The sequence below is a fragment of the Simochromis diagramma genome, unplaced genomic scaffold, assembly GCF_900408965.1.
Source record: "Simochromis diagramma unplaced genomic scaffold, fSimDia1.1 OVJJ01000421.1, whole genome shotgun sequence".
NCBI lineage: Eukaryota > Metazoa > Chordata > Actinopteri > Cichliformes > Cichlidae > Simochromis > Simochromis diagramma.
This window is the reverse complement of record NW_024387250.1, coordinates 6,410,294-6,431,656: the sequence shown is the minus strand read 5'-3', so window position 1 is coordinate 6,431,656 and position 21,363 is coordinate 6,410,294. Positions and strand designations below refer to the sequence as shown.

At 39.7% G+C, this 21,363-nt stretch overlaps 1 protein-coding gene across 38 annotated transcripts in view; it reads right to left on the bottom strand.

Annotated features, from left to right (window-relative positions):
- Positions 1–21,363, bottom strand: part of kcnma1a (potassium large conductance calcium-activated channel, subfamily M, alpha member 1a) — a 144,505-nt gene that overhangs the window by 85,963 nt on the left and 37,179 nt on the right. For all 38 annotated transcript variants that reach the window (XM_040001555.1, XM_040001558.1, XM_040001557.1 and 35 more), the window contains exon 2: positions 16,986–17,153. In XM_040001555.1, coding sequence (XP_039857489.1) covers positions 16,986–17,153 — 168 coding nt within the window. The remainder of the gene's footprint in view (positions 1–16,985; positions 17,154–21,363) is intronic.

The window sequence follows — 21,363 nt, the reverse complement described above, 5'->3', positions numbered from 1 at the left end:
GCCAGATTTACTGTCTGCATAGTTTACCAGTAGATCTGTAGCTTGATAGACAGCAGAAAAAAGGAAAATAAAGTCTGACAGAAAAGAGCAGGTGGTGTGACAAATTAAAATGCATCAGTAGTGTAGTGTTACCAGAATCTTAATTGGTGAAAGTGAAATGACTGATTTTGTTGAGCATAATCTCTGAGCAGAAATGTATGGGTATCCCTTAATTATTAATTTCAGCATTGTTAAGAGTCTAACTGTGCCCCGTATCCACTGATAGCTAATGTGGCATTTACATAACTGGTATGATTTCCCATCGTACCACTGAATAGATCGCTCTCAAATCACAAGAAATAAAGTTCCCTGTGTGAATGCTAAAAGTCTTTTCCCTGTGGTCTCATCATAATATATGCAGGTCACTAGACACTTGTCCAGGCACCACTTACAGCCACACAGTTCCATTATGTACCTTAAATTACAGCATAAATTATCCCTGTCACAGTTAATATTATCAAAACTTTATCACACCAATCCAATTTCTGTTACAATGCGTGCAGAGCAATTACTTTGTCTGATGTGTAATGCAGAATCCAGCAGAACCTTTTTATCCCCCTCCAAAAATGTCATACCGCATTTCGCTGCCAGAGGGACAGTCAAGTCCTGCCAAACGTGGAATTAAAAGTTTATGTTCCTTTCCTATAAAGCAAATGGAATAACTACCAACCAAATTATAAAACCATATAGATATATGCATACTCAATAACCTTTTTTTTTCTTTCCTTTTCTTAAATGCACCTTTTTATGACACCGACAACCCCCCGTCAGGTACATAGGTTTCATCTCAGAAGAAACGCGACAGTGACATGATCTTTATCTAATTTAAAAAAGGTTTTATTTAATTTCCTGAAGGTTAATGAGAAGTTTATCATCCGCGACAAAATCCACTTTTTCTTGCTAACAACGTAGCGGGTTGTGATAAGGCAGAATGCTCACGCTCAGCAAAAAGAAGATGAGACTAGGATCCACAGAGAAGGGAAAGCTGCATTAGTATTCTGTGTTTGCTGGCAGGTATAAAGTGCAGAGCAGCAGTCTCTGAGTTTATCCCACCCATGTTTGCTTTCTGCCACGTAAGATCAAGGGTTACATACACCTGTCCAGCTAAGTAAATGAGGTGGGTGGATGCCTGGAACCATCATATATGACCTTAACACATTTCTGATACCTTCACCCACCAGCAGGAGGGATAAAGGTGGCAGCTGTTTTAACAAACAGAGGTGTCTGGAGAGCCAAAACATCCTAAAACGTCATATAATATTTCAAATAGATTTGTAACATTAGAAACTGTTCAATTTTTGTACTACTCACACTTTTATATACACACTTAAGATATGTGGAGGGATGAACAGAAGGCTAATTTGCTAATGGTTTCTATTTCCTTCCCTTTTGGGGTATTTTTATTAATTGCACTCTAGTTAAATTGTGCTTATTCCTAAGATAAGTATTACTCTCTACAGAAAAGAGCTAATCCAACTAAGAAAACGAAAATCAATTTCAGAAAGTTCAATTTAAATACAGTTTTTCACAGGAACTATCTAAAAATACTGAGAGCTTTTCCCCCCCATAATCATAAGTAAACAAAGAAATACCATTAATTATTTAATTTAGAAATTATATAATGTTTTTAACTTTTTGCCGTTTCTCTTGCAGCCCCAACATTAAGAATACACTTCAAGTCAAACGCTACCTTAATATTCACTTGGTACAGCTTTCACCTTTCACCTCTGATCATAGGCCACTGGTTACATTAACTATTAATTTGCATCATGACAATACTCATTATCCAACATGCTTCTCAGGGAAACAGTCAGCCGTGTGCTACCCGGAGAGCTGCCAGCGTTACGTTCAAAATACACAAGCACCGATCTACAGGCCAGCGAACATTTTCTGTGTTCGGCCAGTCAACCTCATGTATACAGCAGCTCAGCTAAACAGTTGCATGCGCACTTGTCCTTAGTGTCGAAGCTCCTCAACATAAATGAGGACACAAAGTTTGCCAAAATAACAGCACAAGCATATTAATCTCAACAAGCCTAATCACAGATATTTTAAAGAAGCTAACAAAGGCAAACTGGCTAAAGCTAAAACTCAAAGCCAGCAGGCTCAGTATGAGCCTGAGTACAAGCAGAAGATCAGAGCAGCTACAAGGAAAATTATGGAGATGAGGGAAAAGAGGAAAGAGTTGATGTCCTCTAATCTGGAAAGAAAAAAAAAAAGAAAAAAAAAAGAAATACAACCAAAATATATTTCCATAAACAGTAAGAGGGGAAGAAAGAAATGACAGAAAAGACACTCAAACTATATTATGTGCCATTTTCTTACAAGGTACCTTTCTTTAATATCCTTACACAAAAAAAAACAACAACAAATTAAGAATGTTATCACTGTAGAGGTCATACTTCAAATAAATATCATCACAAATTAGGGAAAAAATTAAAAAGGTTTTGTCTCCCTTAACAAATCACAGATTTAATGCACTGCCTGGCAATCGCACAAAGTGACGCTAAAAATAGCATCCCAAAGAAAGATGGGTTTTCAGAAAAAAAGTGGAGAGGTGTTCCCAGCTTTCACAGCTCCATGAAAGGCTGTGTGGGTAAATTGTTCAATAATTTAAGAATGAAAGAGTCAGAGAATCCAGAGAAATGTCTAGAACCGAGCCACAAGCCCAAAGAATCTAATATTGAATAGCTGTGATCTTCAAGCTCTCATTCAGCACAGCATTGAAAACACATGTTTCTGCAGTGGAAATCACCGCATTGGCACAGGAAAACTTAAAACCTACTGTCAGTGAACACAGTTTGTCCACGCATCCTCAAATACCAGCTCAAAAGTACAATAAATAAATAAATGAACGCCCATATAACCAATCATCACCTTGTTTCTTTGGCCCACGTGCATATAAGAGAGATTGATGGAAAACTCGAACCTGAGAGAAATGAATGACTTTAATGTAAATTATGGACACAGAGTCTTCTGGGTTAAAGAGGAAAGAGACAATCCTGCTTATTTTTAGCAAAAACCCCACATTCAGTGTTGCATATATGGAATCTACCATCTGAGCATTTGCACTCCTGTTAATTGTATCATCCTGAGTATTTTTTGAGTTTCTAATGATAAACTCAAAGGATGTACCCATTTGCAAAAAGGCAGAAATCACTTAGCAATTACACATAATTATTAATTTGGTTGAAATGCCCCTTCCAGCCCATTGAAAAAATGGATACATAGAACAGAGGCACCGAGGGATGGTAAGGAGTGAGAGAGAGACAGAGAGAGAAATAAAAACAGAGACAGACGGAGGGCACAAAGCTCATTCTTGTGAATAAGAGATGTGAGATGTTGCCACGGTGATATGCCACTTGTGGGAATAACTGTGAATGCAATGTGCCAGAGAAATGCATGCAGCTGCAGCAAAGTAATAAAAAGGGATCACAAAACAAAGGCATTATTCAGTCTTCAGAGGCTAGGACAGTCTGCCCTTTTGGCCCCTTTTTCAGAGGGAGTTTTATGCTTTCATTACTTCATCTCGGTATACCAGTGATAGATCTCTCCCTAGCCTCTGGTTTGCAGTCAATTTATCAACAAGAATATTTCCAAAGAAACTGACGTAACTGGAGGAAAAAGAGGTTGTAATTTCTAATTAATTGATCTTTTTGAGAGGAAATTTTAGTCATTCATATTTTTTAATACAGGTATGAACAGAATTACATCAATTTAATACATTTAATAGAGTTTTAAATTAACATAACTATATAATTAGATAGATGTAAGAAAATGGTACATAATATGGTTTGATAGCTTTCACTGATAACAGCTTAGACCTGCTGCGTAATTTTTTTCTTCCTCTGTGTCTGCTTATTAAAATTTTTTGTTTGTTTGTTTTATTCCCACCTGCTTTTTTCATATGATTTTTACTACATGAATTCACAGAGGGGCAATCCCAGTTTACTTCTCTGTGAATCACTACCTTATCGTGGTGGAGGGCTTTGTGTGTCCCAGGGATCCCAGGGGAGTCCGGCTTTGTCTCAGTCTGAAGTTGCCCTTGAGAGGCGGCAGGCTCGGGTGGGTATTTATATGTATTTATTTATATTTATTTATTTATATTTATTTTGATAATCTCTAGTCCTGTGTTCAGTGTGTTTGTATTGCTTCCTCCCAGTCTCGTTATGTCTGATTAGTTTCAGCTGTGTTTCCCATCCCCTTATCATCCTCTGTGCATTTAAGCCCTCAGTCTTCCTCTGCTCGTTGTCACGTCATCCACATTGGCTGTGCGTTCTCATGTTTGTTGCAGGTTCCCTCATTATGCCAAGTTGTGAGCTCTTCATTTCCAAAAGTCCAAGTTTCTAGTTTATCTTTTGTTTGTTTGTTTTGGTGTGTTTTCTGTACCTTTTTAGTTGTTGAATCACAGGAATAAAGCTGCCTCTGAGTTCTGCGTTTGGGCCCTACCCTCACCTGCCACACAGCCTTCTGAGACATGGTGGGGCCTTATTGAGAGGAACAGCCTGACAGATCTGAACTTGAGTGGTGTTGTGTTACCGGACTTCTGTGCAAATCAAAGTTTGTCCATATTAAACACAATGTTCTAATATAAGGGTGTCCATAAGTGACTCTGGATAAGCGCAAGAGGAAGGATGGACGGACATTGATCTACCTGAAGGATACTTTGTCCCCACATTCACTATGACTGTGCACATATCAGACAATCATAATAATAATAATGATAACAGAAAATATCTCCCTACATTATTCATGCATGCAGTCAATTATAAGTGTGTCTTTGCCAGGTGAGGAGGCGACAAATTAAATTAACACCTTGGTTCCTAAAGACGAAAAAAATACTAAGGAAAACAGTGGTTGGAGACCATTTGACCAAAATGACTGTGACTGTGCAACCTTTGCCTTTGAAATGGATGCATCAAAGACATGGTCTTAGACCACTCTTCAGTCAGTTGCTGTCTTCAAGCCAGCTTTAGTGAGTCAAGATGGCGGTAAAACAGGAAGAAAACGACGATAAGACAGAGTTAGTTTGCTGTCACTTTTCAACTGAAGTGGTTCATATTCAACCCACACAATCTGTTTGTGAGATTCTCATGGTTAAATGTGATAAATTGCAAATTTAAATCAGAAGTGTCGACATGTATCAGAGGACAAGGGCAAAAATCCTAGGGCTAAGGGCCGACCTCTTCTCAAATAAAATGCAAGAGACTGAAGAAAAATCATGTTAACAATATTAGTTTTAACTCTTCTGGGGACAAATTATTCTATTACATTGTACAAACTATTCCCCCATAAAAACCTGAAATCTGTGTTTAACAACTACATGATTACTGCTGTGAAAAGACATGCAGAGATGTTTTCTTTGTGTACTGATTTTTATGTAGAAATGTGACTAAAAGCTTTAAACACTGGAACCTCTCTGCTCTTGAATGAAGCAGGAATGCAGGGCTCTGCACTAAACACCCAGGACCAAGTAAAGAGCAACAGGACAGAGCAACCAACTGGTCACCACAAGCACTTGCAATCAGTACTAGACACCAAAAAAAAAAATGTGAATGCAGTCTCTCACCAACCACTGCTTTTTACTCTGTTGCAAAGAGGCTGTCCTATTTTTTTTTAATATAAATTCTCTATAAAAAGCTTAAAATAACACCTAAAAAAACATATAAATCATCCAAATAAAGCTTATGTAATATATGTGAAAGAATATTTTCTCCCTCTAAAAACTTTAGAGGGAGTCCCTTTCCCTGTATGTCTCATTTTCACCTGCCCCTTAACACTCCTCTCCCTCCCTTCTTTCCTGTGTTTGTTACATCACCTATGATCATCCCCTAATGATCTCATGGAAACTCTGAGCAGTAAGTGGCGGGCTCTGGAGGTGATGTCTTTTAGGGACACTCTGTGGCCGTCCCGTCCCAGGAAACAGAATCCCAGTGGGGGTAAACGGATCTGAAACCTGGCTTAGCAGATGGTCCCCACTGAGCTGACTCCTCTAATAAGCAATTAGAAGCACTAACATGACACGAGTGACAACAGCATATTCAGGATGAACCTGAAACCATATACATGACCAGGCCTTTTATGAGAATCAAAGGAGGGTCAGAAAGTTGCTGTTGTTTTTTAAAATAAACAAGGAAGCATGTCATACAGAGGCTACACATGGAAATCTCACACTTAATCCTGCACCTTCTAAAGCTCTGCACAGCACAAGAGGTGTTTTTCCCGCCAAAATAAACCCATTATGTGACGGCCTCTTTTTATGTAGGTCAGTTTTAGGAGGAGTACAACCATCATCATCCATCTTCCACCATGGATGTTGCTGCAATAATAACCTGTCCACCCTTTAAAGCAGAGGTTGGGAATCAGTCAGCCCCATCTCTACTGATCCTTCCACTCCCACACCAACTTTCTGTGTGACTCAGACCTGCTGATGTATAGATGAGACAGGCTGAGAAGAGGAGGCAGTTCCAGCTCCACAGAGCAATTGACATGCGGCATATAAGCCTGCACCAAGAAAATGTTGAATGTTAATAATGTGACACTTTATCAGTGCCCACTGGGAAATTCTCATAATGCTTAACCCACTCCAGGGAGACTGGGGCATGAAGCATGAAGTGATTTAGATGGCAACACGATTGGATCCATCTCCAGGTCAATTCCAAGTCACTGAGTGTACTTCTCAATTAAGGGTGATCTATATTTGTCTCTGCAGATATGCTGTTAAGTTGTTGACAATGCATCCTTCTGCTCTTCTTTCAGCTGTTCGTCCAGTAACAAGATAGTTTCCCCTCCCAGTCTCAAACCTCCTGGTCTTTTGCATGTTTAGCAAATGCTAACCTTAACCTATAAACTATGGAGCCGCTTTACAATATAGAGAAAATCCAGGTTAGCTCTGTTACCTCACTGCAAGAAGGTCCTACTGTAGGTCCTTCCTTGTTGTGTTTTAACTTAAATATCTACAACTTAAAGATAACTTATTTGTATATCTGAAGGACTCTTAATACTTCACCGAAATAAGCTACAAGTGATTTATTAAAAAGAACATTAAAATAGAGATCATTCACTCTTGTTCAATTTGTTTTATCAGTAGTATTGCAAGCAAAGGAATTTTCTTTCTTTGGTCATTTTGGCAACATCGTCTGTCCCTAATCTTGTTTTCAGAAAAAATTAATAAATGTGTCTGGCAGCAAGAGGGTTGTTTAAATTGGTCGGATCACTGTGATGCTGCAAGTTCTGATCCATTAGATGTGCGTCATCCTGGAGGCACTGAGTCACTCAGCACTCCTCCCTGAGACCACACCAGGCAGCCACGACAAAGATGAGATGGGGAAAGCTCAGTCTTAGATCTGACAAGGGTCTCCAAATAACAAACACGAGAATGTCTGCATCTTCTCTGACTGCCTGCTTAGGTCTCTGTCCATAGCCACGTAATTTTCTGCCTGTCTGTTTTCCTCCCGTGTTGATTCTTTGCTGTGTGACTGTGTACCCCTGTCTGTCTCTCGCCTGCAGTCTAATCTGCTTGTGACTCTAAATGTAATCTCATTTCTGACTACCCTGTCACTCTTCAGCCCGAGGCTTCAGCAGAGCATAAATAATCATATTGTAAAAAGTAAACAGTCATTTGCTTGTGGCTTTAATTTTCTAATAGCATGGGCCACTTGTTTAAGAGCTAGAGTGGGTTTGCTGTAATTATCTAAGTGATTTTGGATTTCCTTATGACACACTTCAAGGGCAATGTCACCAGAGTGTTTAAAAAACAAAGACTAAAAATAACCAGAGACAAAATGAATGTGTGCTGTCGCCACAGTGTCTCAGACACACTGGCCTGTAAGTCACAGACAAATTTGATCTAATAGGGAAAAGGTTGGGCACCCAGATAAATGAGACATTACTTTAGTGTCTGCTCTCTTGACCTTTTCCTCTGCAAAACAGTTTGAAGGAAGGTGGGACAGACAAAGGTCGCAGGGACTGCAGCACAAAACGATGGGTGTAGGTCACCGACTCTTTAGCAACACAGGTGCAGGTGGCAAATGGATGGGTTAATAGATGAGAGAGGAAGAGAAAAAAAAAAAAAGAGGGACGAGCAAGGATGAGTCATCGCACAAAGCCTTATGATAGGCCTAAAGGGGGGGCTGCAGGGAAAACCATTCATGAGGACAAATTGACACAAGCTAATGCAAAGTTGTAAAATTCTCCCTAGTGCTCTAGAAATGTAAAAGCCAAGGGAGAAATTGAGCAATTATAACTACACTACATACTCCAATGTGAATGGTATAAAAGAAATTTTACCCCGGTGTACATTTTAAACAATTTAATAAATGTGTCCTCTGTAAATTTGCCATTTAAGAAGTTCAACACAGATGAACAGCACTGTGTACACTTCTTAAATAAACCAATGTGTCTACTATCAGAAAATATAGAGCATGTTAGCAGGGATCCTTGTGCTTTTCTTTCCTCCTATGACACGTTGCTTTCCCTCTCATCCCCCGTCCACCTCCTCCTCCTACACTCCTCTACTACTCAATACGAGGCTTATGTTTCTTATGTGGCGGCAGCCCAAAAGGAAAAAATAAGCCAGGAGGACCTGACTTCACACTGCTGACCAGTGGCAATGGTATGAACACAAATTCTGAACCACAGCTAAATCTCACCATTGTAAATCTAAATCAAATACAATAGTGTCTCTTATCTACAAAGGTACCTACAAAATAATTAATTTGTAATTGTTTGCTGCCTTAAACACTGTATGCATGAGAGGTAAAATAATCAAATGGTTCTTTGTCACCACTGGACATAATACTCTTTCAGCATACAGCTTAATTTCTCTGAAAGGGACCGAGTCTGTCACACATCCTCTGGGCACTTTAAGGATTTAAGCTGACTTTTGACTGTGGATAATTACAGGTTATTTCAAATCAGATGAGGTCAGTAATATAGAGAGCAAACGCATCCATAGATCTGGTGTTGCAATGGACTTTCACCAGGGATAATGGACTTCAACTTATTTATAGCACATATCAAGCAGGTGAATTTGCCTGTGTTTGCCTGGTAGGAGGGTTTTAGAACAGACAGGGGAGCTACAGAAGGAGCGCTGTCTATTTTCAAAATCTAGCAGGCTAAAATTATAACAAAGTGAAAACAAAAATAGATCACCTTTCATAATGAGTTTGTGTGTGAACACATTCTATGTTGCTGTATTTAGTCTTTGAGCTAAAGCCAACATCAGGATGCCAACACTGCTAAAAATGCTCATGTAAAGCCCCAGTCACAAAAGCCTAGAGAACAGTCTGACCTCCTGGTAATTACTGGTTGCTAAGGAAAAAAATGTGCGTTCCCGAAGCAGTTGCCAAAGAGTTTGAAGTCACTGCTAGTCTAGGTGTAAATGCTTGCCTAGCTTTGGTCATGAGCAGATTGCCATGGTCGGCCATAGTTACAGTCGAAAATGGGACAAGTGCTTAGAGACAATTTGGCATCTTTGATGCAAACTACAGGCGACTATGGCAGTCCACTGGTGCCTGGAGCAATAACAAGGAGGTTGTTGGTGCCTCTTGGTGACCAGTTTCACCTAGCAACAGCCAGCCAACTTCCAGCAACCACTCGCCAGCTAGCAAGAGAAAGGTGGCTGTTAGTCAACTGGTCTCTACGCTTGTGTGGCAGATGCCTTAAGCAAATGCTTTGAAGAGATGCATTAAAGTTTTGGCTAAATTAAAACTCTGAAATGACATAAAGATGAAAAACAACTTGAGGGAACTTTAAAATGTTGCAATTCTTAGAGCAAAAATATGAAACTCATTTTATGGGCGAAATGTGAGTGAAACTCCCCTTTTTAAGAAGTGAAGAAGTTTAACTACACACATACAGTACAAAGGCGCTTCTACTGTAGTAAAATTGAAAATAAATGAAAGAAAGCACATCTTTGGGCTTCAAATGTAAGAAATACATCTGTAAAATTACAGAAAACTTCTGGTAGCTGTCTGTCCAGACTGTCCTGTAATTACAAAACAGAAACTTTTTGTTAATTCATAGAAAATGTCCATTATTTGCATATGGATCCATTGTAAATAACACATTTCTTTAGTAGATAAGGTAATTCATAGGTTTATCTGTTGGCTATGGAGAAGGTCTTCATCAGTAGGAAAAGATGTGAAACAGTTAAAAGTCCAAAACTTATGCCATCTTTAATATTCTCCAAAGTCGGCCAGTGGACTAGATTTGAGTTTTTGCTGGGCCAATTCTGGTCCTCAGGCCTTATGTTTAACACTCCTGTCTTAGAGGATGACTTAATGTTTCATTGCAGTCCATTCAATACTTGATTTAAAATAAAAAACATCAGTCTTGTGGTGACACTAGGGGAAAAGTCAAGGAATCAGCAGTCAATATTCTTAAGACCATAAATTCCAGTATAAAATTTTATGGCAATGCATTCAAGCAACTGCTAAGATATTTGAGTCTGGACTACTTATTATGGGCCAGTCAACCAATCAGTATCACAGTCATACCATTTGCAGTCATTTATACACCGTGTAGCCATCTTATACATGTTTCTCTATACAGAGAACGCATTCATTACTTCTCCAGTGGCATAGTTGAGGATTTTTGTTTTCCTATGTACAGACCTTGTCTTGCACTAGACACATCACACTCCTTCTGCTCCCTCCACACCAATCTCTCTGCCCCCGAGGTGTTTATCCCCCGAGGTCGCTTTTGCCAAAAACAGTCATTCATCACTTTTCAGAGGATTTACGTCAATGCCAATTTGATTGCTATCAAACTGATAAATTGCGGCAAAAGACAAATTAATACACTGTGCAGCCTGATTAATCCAACAGCTGAGAGAAATGGAAGCAAGGCAAGGTGATAGCCTGGAGGTTTCAGAGGTCATGGAGTATGAGTTTGAGTTAGGGGAATAGGAGCAGACTGGCTCAGAAATTGAGTTTCATTATGGTGGAACACACTGCTGAGGCAAAGTGTCATATCACCAAACTGGGGGAGTTAGGTGAAAAATGTGTCTGAGCCCACTGTTATTAATTTAGAAACAAACTAATTTGTTAAATGTGTGTGGTGATCTGGATATTCCAACATTGATGTAACAGATGATGTCTGACGGCCCCTTTTGGCACCCACTGAGGAAATTTACAAGTTTGTGAGCATTGTTGTTTTAAAGGCAGAGTTGGGTAATAAGTTTCAGTCATGTGCATTTGATTTTTTTAGTTATATTTGATAATGATGAATTAAAAAATACATAAAAATACGATAATTATGATAATGATTTGCAAAATACTGACTAGTCTTTCTGCATGCTGAGTATCTGTGTCTATATGTGGGCGGTTGTGTTTCTTGTAAAGATTTCTCATTGAGCCTTTACAGCACTGAAGTAAACTGCTCCCCCTGAACGGAAATAAAACATAATTTTGTAAAAACCGTATGCTTGCATTCATGCAGGGAAGTGTAATTAGCAAGCACAAACAGCAACACATGGGAAACTGTCGCCACGAACATAAACACGCACATATAGCACAGAGAAACATACTGTGTCTACTCAGGCAAACACGTCTCTCATGCACACACATACATTCAGAGGCAAACAGTCTCTGGCAGTGCCCAACGTCTGCTGTAAACGAAAAAAAAGAAGTGCTTGCACAAGCCCAAGGACCTCTAGCACAAAAATGTACTTATACATGGGTGTAAACACAAACAGCGCCAGCATCATAAACAATCCCAGTCTGAAAAGTACTTTGTAGAGCACTGTGAATGACAGACGTTCTCTGCACAGGAATCATGGGGAGTGTGAGAGAACACTTATTTTCTCCCCAACAGGATGTTTGAGGACACATGGAAACGTGGTGAAACACACTTGCAGCAACCTTACACACTACGCACAATCTCACCTTGGTCTCTGCCAAGAAACGCACACAAACACACACAAAGACACACTCACACAGTGAGAATTTGAAAAGAAATGAGATAATAGAGGGGCAATCACGGGAAAAGCTACGTAGCAGGAAAGCAAGCATGTCAAAGAAATTTGTGCTTCCTGTCCTGTTGACTTCTATCATTTTACTGAAGTGTTTAAATAAAAGGAGCTGGCTAAAAAAGAAAAAAAAAGGTGTGGATTTGTCACAGCACTAGTTAAAATGAAAGTGTTATCACTTAGCTGTAAAGAGAAACAGATGTGTTGTATTTTCAGATGATAGGGGTCGATATGCAGAGTGCCGTGCAGTGTGTGGGTGGATGGTAGGCAGAGGGATGACCATAGGGTTTAGGGAGCGTGCCATGTGAACAGATGGTCTCTGGTTGACACCCAAGATCCCATTAAGAAAGATGGCAGGACTGACCTATTTCTGGACCCACCGTGTCAGGCAAATCCACTGCACCGGGAGATAGGGGGAATATCTACATTCAGTGGTTATAATCCTTCGCTGTTTTTGTTGAACATTATGGGATTACACACATTGTCACTGTAACAATAATGCAGGAATCTATTAGATGATACGCTGGGCTCATGTAGCACAAGAAGTTAGCCAACTCATATTTCCAGCTGTCCGAGTAGTTGCTTCCTCAGACGTTGTGCCCTTGAGTGCTTAATTAGGTCTTTCAGCAAAACAACTGGGATGATATGGTTGTCGAAGTAACTGATGAGCTATCCACAGCCTGTGTTAAAAACATACATGTTTTCCCTTGGACGCAAACTTAGTGTCTGTATTTGATAAAGCGGTATTACAAAGGTGTGGAGAAAAAAAAAAGAGCTAAACAACAATAACTACTAACCCATACAGCAGAACAACACTGGCTCACGCAGGCAACATTTCATCTCACTGGCCTCTTTTTTTGTTGGTGACATGTTGGATATACTACGTGAGGGGGTTGTTGGGGGGGGGGGGGGTCTTTTGGGTAAGTCACAAAAGCTGTGATGAGGAAAAAATGTATTATCAGCACCTTAGCCTTACACACACACACACTTTTTTGCTTTTGTGCAATTTTCTACTTGTGCAGCCTGTGGCTCACCAATGGGATTATTTTTCAAAACATGATCGCCAACAACCAGAATGATCAATTCCCATGCAGCATGTCCGGTCCTGATGGCCATGCAGCGTAGGCGAATGTGTGCTCATTAACATTTCTTTCTGATCAGAGCAAATTAGCTCGGTAAAGTCACTGCACATCGTTTAAAAAAAAACAAAAAAAAAAACACAGGCATTGCCTTACTCGTGCTGGCATTTCATCACAGTATGGAGCAACATAGTTTCCTAACCTCCAAAAAACATTTTACAATTGCTTTCCCACTGGTCAGGTGCTCAGAGGTAACTTTTTCTTCTGAATGAAGGTAGCACCGTAAGTTGGCAGGAATTTGTTGGGGTGAACTCTGTTGTAAAAAACACATGAATAGTAAAAAGGAGACAACCAGGCTCCCATCTGTGGTTAGGTTTAGGCAACGAATCTGAACATAAAAGTCAGTTTCTAACCTTAACGGAGGACTTGACTGAAACTTCCAAAATAATATATGGGACTCATTATTGCACAGCACATATAAATTTTTCTGGTAATTCAGTAAGCCTGGGGGTATAGCTGATTGTTCACAAACAGGGAAGTCATCAAGGCAGACAAATGAATGGGGGATGGAGGGCTCCGCCTACCAAAGACCATCCTTCCCAGTGTGCTTTTGTCCCTTTTCCACCTGGATAGAACCAAATGGGGTCTATATCAAGATGTAATCCCACCTGTGTGTGTGTGTGTGTGTGTGTGTGTGTGTGTGTGTGTGTGTGTGTGTGTGTGTGTGTGTGTGTGTGTGTGTGTGTGTGCGCACGCGCACGCGCACGTGTGTGTGTGTGTAAAACACAGAGAGAAAGACTGAATGTGCATGGTATTTCTACTCTGCTCTGCCCAGGCAGACGGCCCCCTAATGTCAAATGACTGAGCGCCACTACACAGCAGTTGCTATGGTTACCAGCCAGGTTCTGTGTACACGGATACTCATCGCAATTTCGATCTGCAGTGAAGCACCGATGGCAGAGCAAGAGCCCCGCAAAAGAAAAACTAAATAATATTAATAACACAAGCATTCACCTACCCACCCACATGCACATACATACACATAAACTCACTCAGAAGCCATCATGTTTATACTGTATGCAGTACATGTTGAGAAATACTTGCATACATGCACCCACGAATGTTAATTCCACCCACATGGGAAGATACTGTACTCACTTCACCTTCACGTAGCACTCACTTGAGTAAATACTCAGTTGTGCTGCATATCATTAGAGTGAGCAAGTAAGCAAACACAGCCTGCTGGGCAGAATTATCAGCCCCAGCACAAGTAGCACAAATCGCAGTAGGCGATACACTGGGATATCACTATGGCTAGAAACCCCTCTAAAGCAGCCGGTGCTTTATTTCTCCCTGACTGTCACAACCACTCTGTTTTACTCTCAATCTGCCCGTCTTTCTCTCTGTTGGCGTGTCTCCCTATATGTTTCTTTGATTTATCTCTCACTCTCTCTCATATACACACACACACACACCAATGTACATACAGGGCAGATTGGGAGCACTCAGTCAGAGCAGGAGATGAAAGGGAAGAGGGAGCTGTGTCCATGCCAATGGAGCTGTGTGAGTGGGGAAGTGATGAAAGAGAGGCTCATTTAGTAAATTGACAGTTCCCTTCGGGATTCTTCATCTTCTTCCCCATGAAAGGCCTGAATCTTTCTCAACTGCGAGCTATTCTCACCAGGCATGAGGAAGATGTCATATTCCAGCAAACATTAACAATGTCAGTATTTTAGTTTGGATCCATCTCTCTCCTCACTCCCACTGCTGCTCCATTCAATCCACAGATGCACAGCAGATGTCTGTGCAAAACACACCTACTTTTCATACGCTGATGTAAAATGAGATGTAAAATGAGCACTAGATGCTCCCTGACTAACATATAAATGCAATGTGTTTCATAATTATTATTATTATTACAGTTCTGTCGTAAAATTCTTGAGCTACCCATCAGTATTTTTAAATGGTCTTTAGCAATAGTTCTCCAGGCTTTGTGAAGGTCATTGAAAGTTTTTCTTTGTACATCTAGTCTAGTCCGTGTCTGTCGATTTAGAAAAATGTGTTCTTTTTGGTAGTTAAGCAACTTAACATTGATGAATCATCCAGGCATAGAAAAGATATCTAACTTCAGGGATAATCCATCCAATCCATTTGTGTCTACACATGTAAGACAACTTAGCAAAGAATCAATTTTAAATTATATCTTTAGACATTTTGCTAGCAGTCTGTTGCAAAAAACACATAATTTGCTCCTATTTCTTTAGCTGAATGTAAAAAATATATATATATCTCAAACAGACACCATTTAACAGACAATTACACAAGAACTGGACAGAGAATCAGTCAGTTTTATGTAATGATGTAGGGACGAGTTCAGGAGTTTGGTCTCTGAGAAGTCAAATTAGTCAAGCATGATAGCAAAATTATAAAGTAAACGTCAGAGCCAGTCAGCAAATGTTGCTCATTTGTAACCTTAATAGACTGAGTTCATTTAGCAGGAAAACATAATTATTATTACAAATGATTACAAAAGCCCAGAAAAAGAAACTGTGGTAGTCCACAATAAAAAAAAAAAAAAAAAAAAAAAAAAAACCTCAGCAATGAAAATATTTACGCACAAATTTGAGCTGATACACTAATCAAGCATAACATTCAACTACTAAAACACATTTTTGTCTTCAGAAATATAAGTAAATATTAAGTAAACTGGAATTTGGCATGTTAATCGAAAAAAATAAAATAATGTGCTCTAGGTTTTTTTCAGCTTTTCTATAAAACTTTACATTTGAAAAATTCATGGATAGTAATAATTATGTCTTAGTATTAAAAATATCATTTCAATTAAAGACCTTATGCATAATTGTGGATTAGCCATTACAGAAACATAAAAATTGATTTTTGGTATACTGTTAATTTAGGGCAGCTGTGGCATAAACCTTACACCTGGACTAATAAATGTTCTAAGCACCGTGTATACACTATGTTGCCCAACACTTAAATGGGCCTCAATTTTAATCAAGTGCTGTGAAGTCTTTCCATAACTCAGCCAGTCTAAAAGGTAACAGAGGTAGCATGCTGCTCATAGTTAACTCTCTGTGCTCAGACATTAGACTGTGTGTGGAGGACATATGGGTATGCTTATAGGGAGAACACATCAGCAACTGTGCTGGTGGAAAGACTTTTTCTTTTTAAAAATTAAAAGCTGTTTTTCTAAAGTTTTGTCATAGTAAAAATCAAACAACAGGAGAAACAGAAAGAGAATTTGACATCCTTTAGGATATGTATCCAACTTAACAGATACCTCACTACACAGACCGGCTAATTCTGTGTCAAACTATGGAAACGTGCAATATCTAAACAATGAAATTCTGAGGGTAAAATAAGCGACTAAAAGCAACACAGGACAAGGAGTTTGTTTACTTCATAGTTCATTGTTAACAAACATTAACAAATCTTCCTCATATGCATCTAAGTATGTACATGCACACCCACACACAAAAATAAATGCAAACTCATATAGCAGAGTGAGCTGCAGTGGGCCACAGAAAGGACACTGTAGCACAAAAAAGGCCGGACAGTGCCAGCCAAATAGCCAACTGATGTTCAACTAGCCTCTGCTAGGATAAAATGAATTGCCCTACAGTATGTCTCCAGTGGGACTTGTATAGATAAGGTGAGGAAACGTGTACACGACAGTGGATTGTGCAGTGGATTTATCCAAAAGCCAACTTGATTGTGAACACTATGTGCAGTCCTTTTGCATGAGAAAAGACCAAACTGTTGCACTTAGTTAATGGTGGCTGGGCCAAACGATTAATGTCAAAAAAGACCTGATGTATGTGTGTCTGGGTTTGATATCTGACATGTTCATCCCCATCAGAAAAGCGAAAACTTACAAGAACTCTGCCAGTGAGTGTCTGAGCGGAGATCATGACCCCGGCCCAGTCTTTGACTGAAGTCATCCATCCCACTTCATTGGCTGGCGCCTCCTCCTTCTCATCAGGGCCCTTTGGTGCTCTGTCGGCTGCCTGATTGTTGGCAGGGTTGTTCACCTTCTGAGCCTCCTAGAAAAAAATGGAAACGAAATCTGAGTAGGCAAATTAAGGAAACCGACAGGAACACATTGTTGATTATAAGCAGATAAGTCAGTTTGTTTAACAACAACAACAAATTATACATCATCCCCCACAGTAAGGCAATTTGTCATAATCCATTATTTCCACACTTCCCATTTAATGCCTATGCATCCTGGCAGCATCATGTTCATGTTCCTTCTAAGTGGCAGAACTTCGGGTTACTCATCGTATACCTGCATGAGCCTAAAATACTTCTGGGGATACTGCAACTTAACAGTTCTAAAAAAAAAAAAAAACTGATAAAAACTCTCAAACTGGTTGTTGTGGATCTAAAATGATGGCACACTTAACAGCCTGCATGGCTTCCCACTTTTCAAACACATCTTGGTGAACGATTTCTATAATACATATCAAGGAAAGTTTGCAAAAGAGCAGCCATGTTAAAACACTGTAGGAGATGGAGAGCATGTACTGTACGTAGTATAAGTTTCTGAACTTATGTATACCCTTAAAAAACTACACATTTCTTTAGGACAAAAAAAAAAAAAAAAAAAAAAAAAAAAGGGGTGTCACTGCACCCATCACGCCATCATACCATCCATCTGCTACTATTAATGGTGAATATGCGTGTTCAAGTCAAATAACAAGATGTGTATGAGGCCACTCTAATTTTATTGCGCATATGGCATAATTGTTCCTCGGGGTAAACTGTTGTTCTCATGCAGCCCTTTTAATGTGCCTTCTCGTGTCTGGCTGAGTGAGCCGAGTTGCATGGCACTTCATTGACATGCTTTGTTTGGCACAGTCGCTGCATGCAGCTGTTCCTCTCTCGCTCATTCCTGATGTGATACAAGTAAGCACTCTGCTACCTTGTCCTTCTGCCAGAAAATGAAGCAAGTGGATTTCCTCCACTTTTGTCTTCCTCAAAGAAAAAAAACCTATATTCAGGCATAATAAATGGAGTCCATAGAGAATGCCTGGAATTGAAATAACTTTAAAGCCCCTGGATTATGTGGCATTGGTCCACTCTGTGGGAACAGCCTCATAGTGCACATGTAGCACTAGGAAAACATTTTACATGTCCCTTCTCACAATGACATCTGACAAGTAGCCATCAGAGCAGATTATGTGCTATGTCAACAAAGTAAAATTAGTGTCCCTGTTGTGTAAGTGTGGGACGTTTGTTGTGATGACCCCATAAAATTCAAAAATGGTGACGAGTGAAAACTATAAGTGTTTACAGTGAGTTTATTCTTGTTTTTAAAACCCGACACATCATAATTCCTAGAACTTTATGAAGCAATAAAGACATGCAACCAAAAGCCAGCTGACCACTGGGGTGACCGATGCACAACCACATGTGATACGAAAACAAACCAGACTGCAACTTGAGTATTTCTGCAGGGCTAAAGAGCAGATGAGCCCAAGAGAGTGCTCTGTCCATTTCAAGAGGATTGTCTGGTTAAATTGGATTATATTTGATAATGATATGGCATGGACACAGCTGCCATTTTCCTAATTTCATTCTAACCCATAACAATGCCAATAAACTGACCCTAAAAAAGCCTGGCTTAGTCATAAGATTATTATCCAGCTCTGCCGTTGGGCCTCGCAGTACTCCAGTGGGTAATTCGGTTACTTATGGTTTATATACTCATTAAATGACTCAGTGTTTGGAGACTCACAAACTTTTGAAGTACCTATCGTGAAAGTGACGTGAAGCATTCAGCTTTGCTTTTGAGCACCACAAGAATTCAGTATTTCCGACAGGCTGCTATCAAGCACATTTAACATTTAGAAACTTTAGCTTAATATCATTTAAATAAATAACAGCCGGTTCAGGCATTTTATTTGGCAGAAAAAGTGAATGAGGCATTGACCTGAGACAGATATAGCCTGGTTCAAAGTTAAGTGGTGTGTTTGTTCTAATAGATAATTATCGTCCACTTCACCAGCCTGCGTTCAATATTTTTGTTCAACACAAGAGGTGCTATTGCAGTTTTGTTGTTCCCTTTTTTGTGCAGGGGCTACTACCCCGTCTCATCCCACTCTTCCTCCTTAGGTCCTCCACTAATCACACTGTAACCAAGATATCTGAAAAAGTTATCAACGTTTTATAAAGTTCAAGCTCCCACCATGAAACTTTATTGTATAAGAGCTTACCGGATATGTCACACTGCAAACAGTTAAATACTTACATCTAACTGAATTTCTCCCACTCCCACTCATCCACTCACTGTATTGCATTGACAGCATGCGTCAAAGACCCAGGAAAATTTGTATACATGCACATACACATGTCACCATCCACAGGGATGTCTACGATTTCACTCTGACTGACTTGATAACACTCCAGACAGGGTGTGTGTTAGTCTATGCTCACCAGTTACTTCTCACCCAGAAAAACCCCAAAACCTCACATGCTGCACAATTATACCGCAGCAGGAGCACAGCACATCACACCAGGACTACAGTGTGTCGTGCAAATGTCACATCGCTTGTTTCTGGCTCTCTTTGCCATTTGCAGTGTTGCTGTTTTTTTATTTATTTTAAGCATGTTAAAAATCCCTGCAGTCATCTGTTTGGTCACAGTTGTGGCTTTACCTTCATGAATTACATTTCATAGAAAATACAAAGTGCACATTACATTTACTTTACAATGATTTCATTTCAAATGAAACAAGGATTTCCATCTTGTTACAAAATAACTGCTACTATTTTGTTTTTGTTTTTTCAATAATATATTATGTGAAGACCTCCATGGATGCCAGTTTAATCACAGGACAGTAGTTCTCATTATTGCACACTGAACAGCGATAGCATATTGAGCAGCACTAACGCTTAACATTCTCTCTATGCATGCGAGTGCGTTTACGGTGAATGAGAATACATGAATAATGGATGTAGTCACGAACTAAAGGCTAGGCAGATCAGGAGACATAATGTAAACAAAGAATTTCTTCTAGCTTATTTGAGCGGCCGGCGGTGGGCTAAGCTCACGCACAGAAAACCAGTGAAGCAGACTGTTATGGGAGAATCCATCTGCTGGCTATATATAAACACATCTGTGATGTCAAACAGGGCGAGACAGGCAGACAGAGAGAGAGAGAAAGAGGGGGATTCAGAGAGGGAGCTGCAGGAGTCAGTAAATGTGTTTACAACCAAAGTCCACAAAGGACAAAAAAAGTAAATATTATAATAATAATGAAAAAAGCAAAGACTTAAACAAAATATATGGTTGAATGCTAATGCTCACCTGGTGGTCAGAAAACATGATATATATCTATCTATCTATCTATTACATTTTATTGTTTTCAGTTCATCTTATTAACAGGTGTTATTATTCAGTTCCCCACAGGCATATATGAAATGTATTAATTCCCTCCTGGTGCAAATTAAACAATTCAAGCTTCTACAGTGAGCTGTCACATGACACATAGGCAGCACACTGTAAACATCTGCTTAAACAGAGGCTGCTGTAGCATTAACCCTGTCCTTGCCATTACCACCCCTGACCATCGCTGTAACAAAAAAACCAAAAACACTTCTGGAACCACAAGTGTTGTAACTTATTAGCGTTCTATTTATCCTCCAGTCCTGTATTTTGCAATTTCCTCTTTCTAGGTAAAGACCACCACATTCGAAAGATGCTCGATTGGCTTGAGATCTACACTCAAGTGAACTTTCTAACATTATCCTGCTGGAAGCAGCCGTCAGAAGATGAGTACACTGTGGTCATAAAGGGATGAACATGAAAGATATTCCATTGCTAACAAGGTGCCTAATGTGTTCTAAGAAAACATCCCCCACACTATTATACCATCACCGCTGGCCTAAATTGTTGATACGAGGCAGGATGGACCCATGTTTTCAGGTTATTGATGCCAAGTTCTAATCCGACCATCTAATTGTAGCAGAAATTGAGACTCATCACACCACAAAACATTTTTGCAATCCTGTGCAGAACCTATGTGAACTGTAGCCTCAGTTTCCTCTTCTTAACTGACAGGAATGGCACCTAGTATGGTTTTCTGCTACTGTAGCCCAATCTGCTTCAAGGTTTGGTGAAGATGCTCTTCTGCATACTATTGTTATAAAAAGTATTTATTTGAGTTGCTGTCGTCTTCTTATCACCTCAAAGCAGTCCGACGTTCTCCTCTGACATCAACAAGGCATTACTGCCCAGAGAACCACCGCT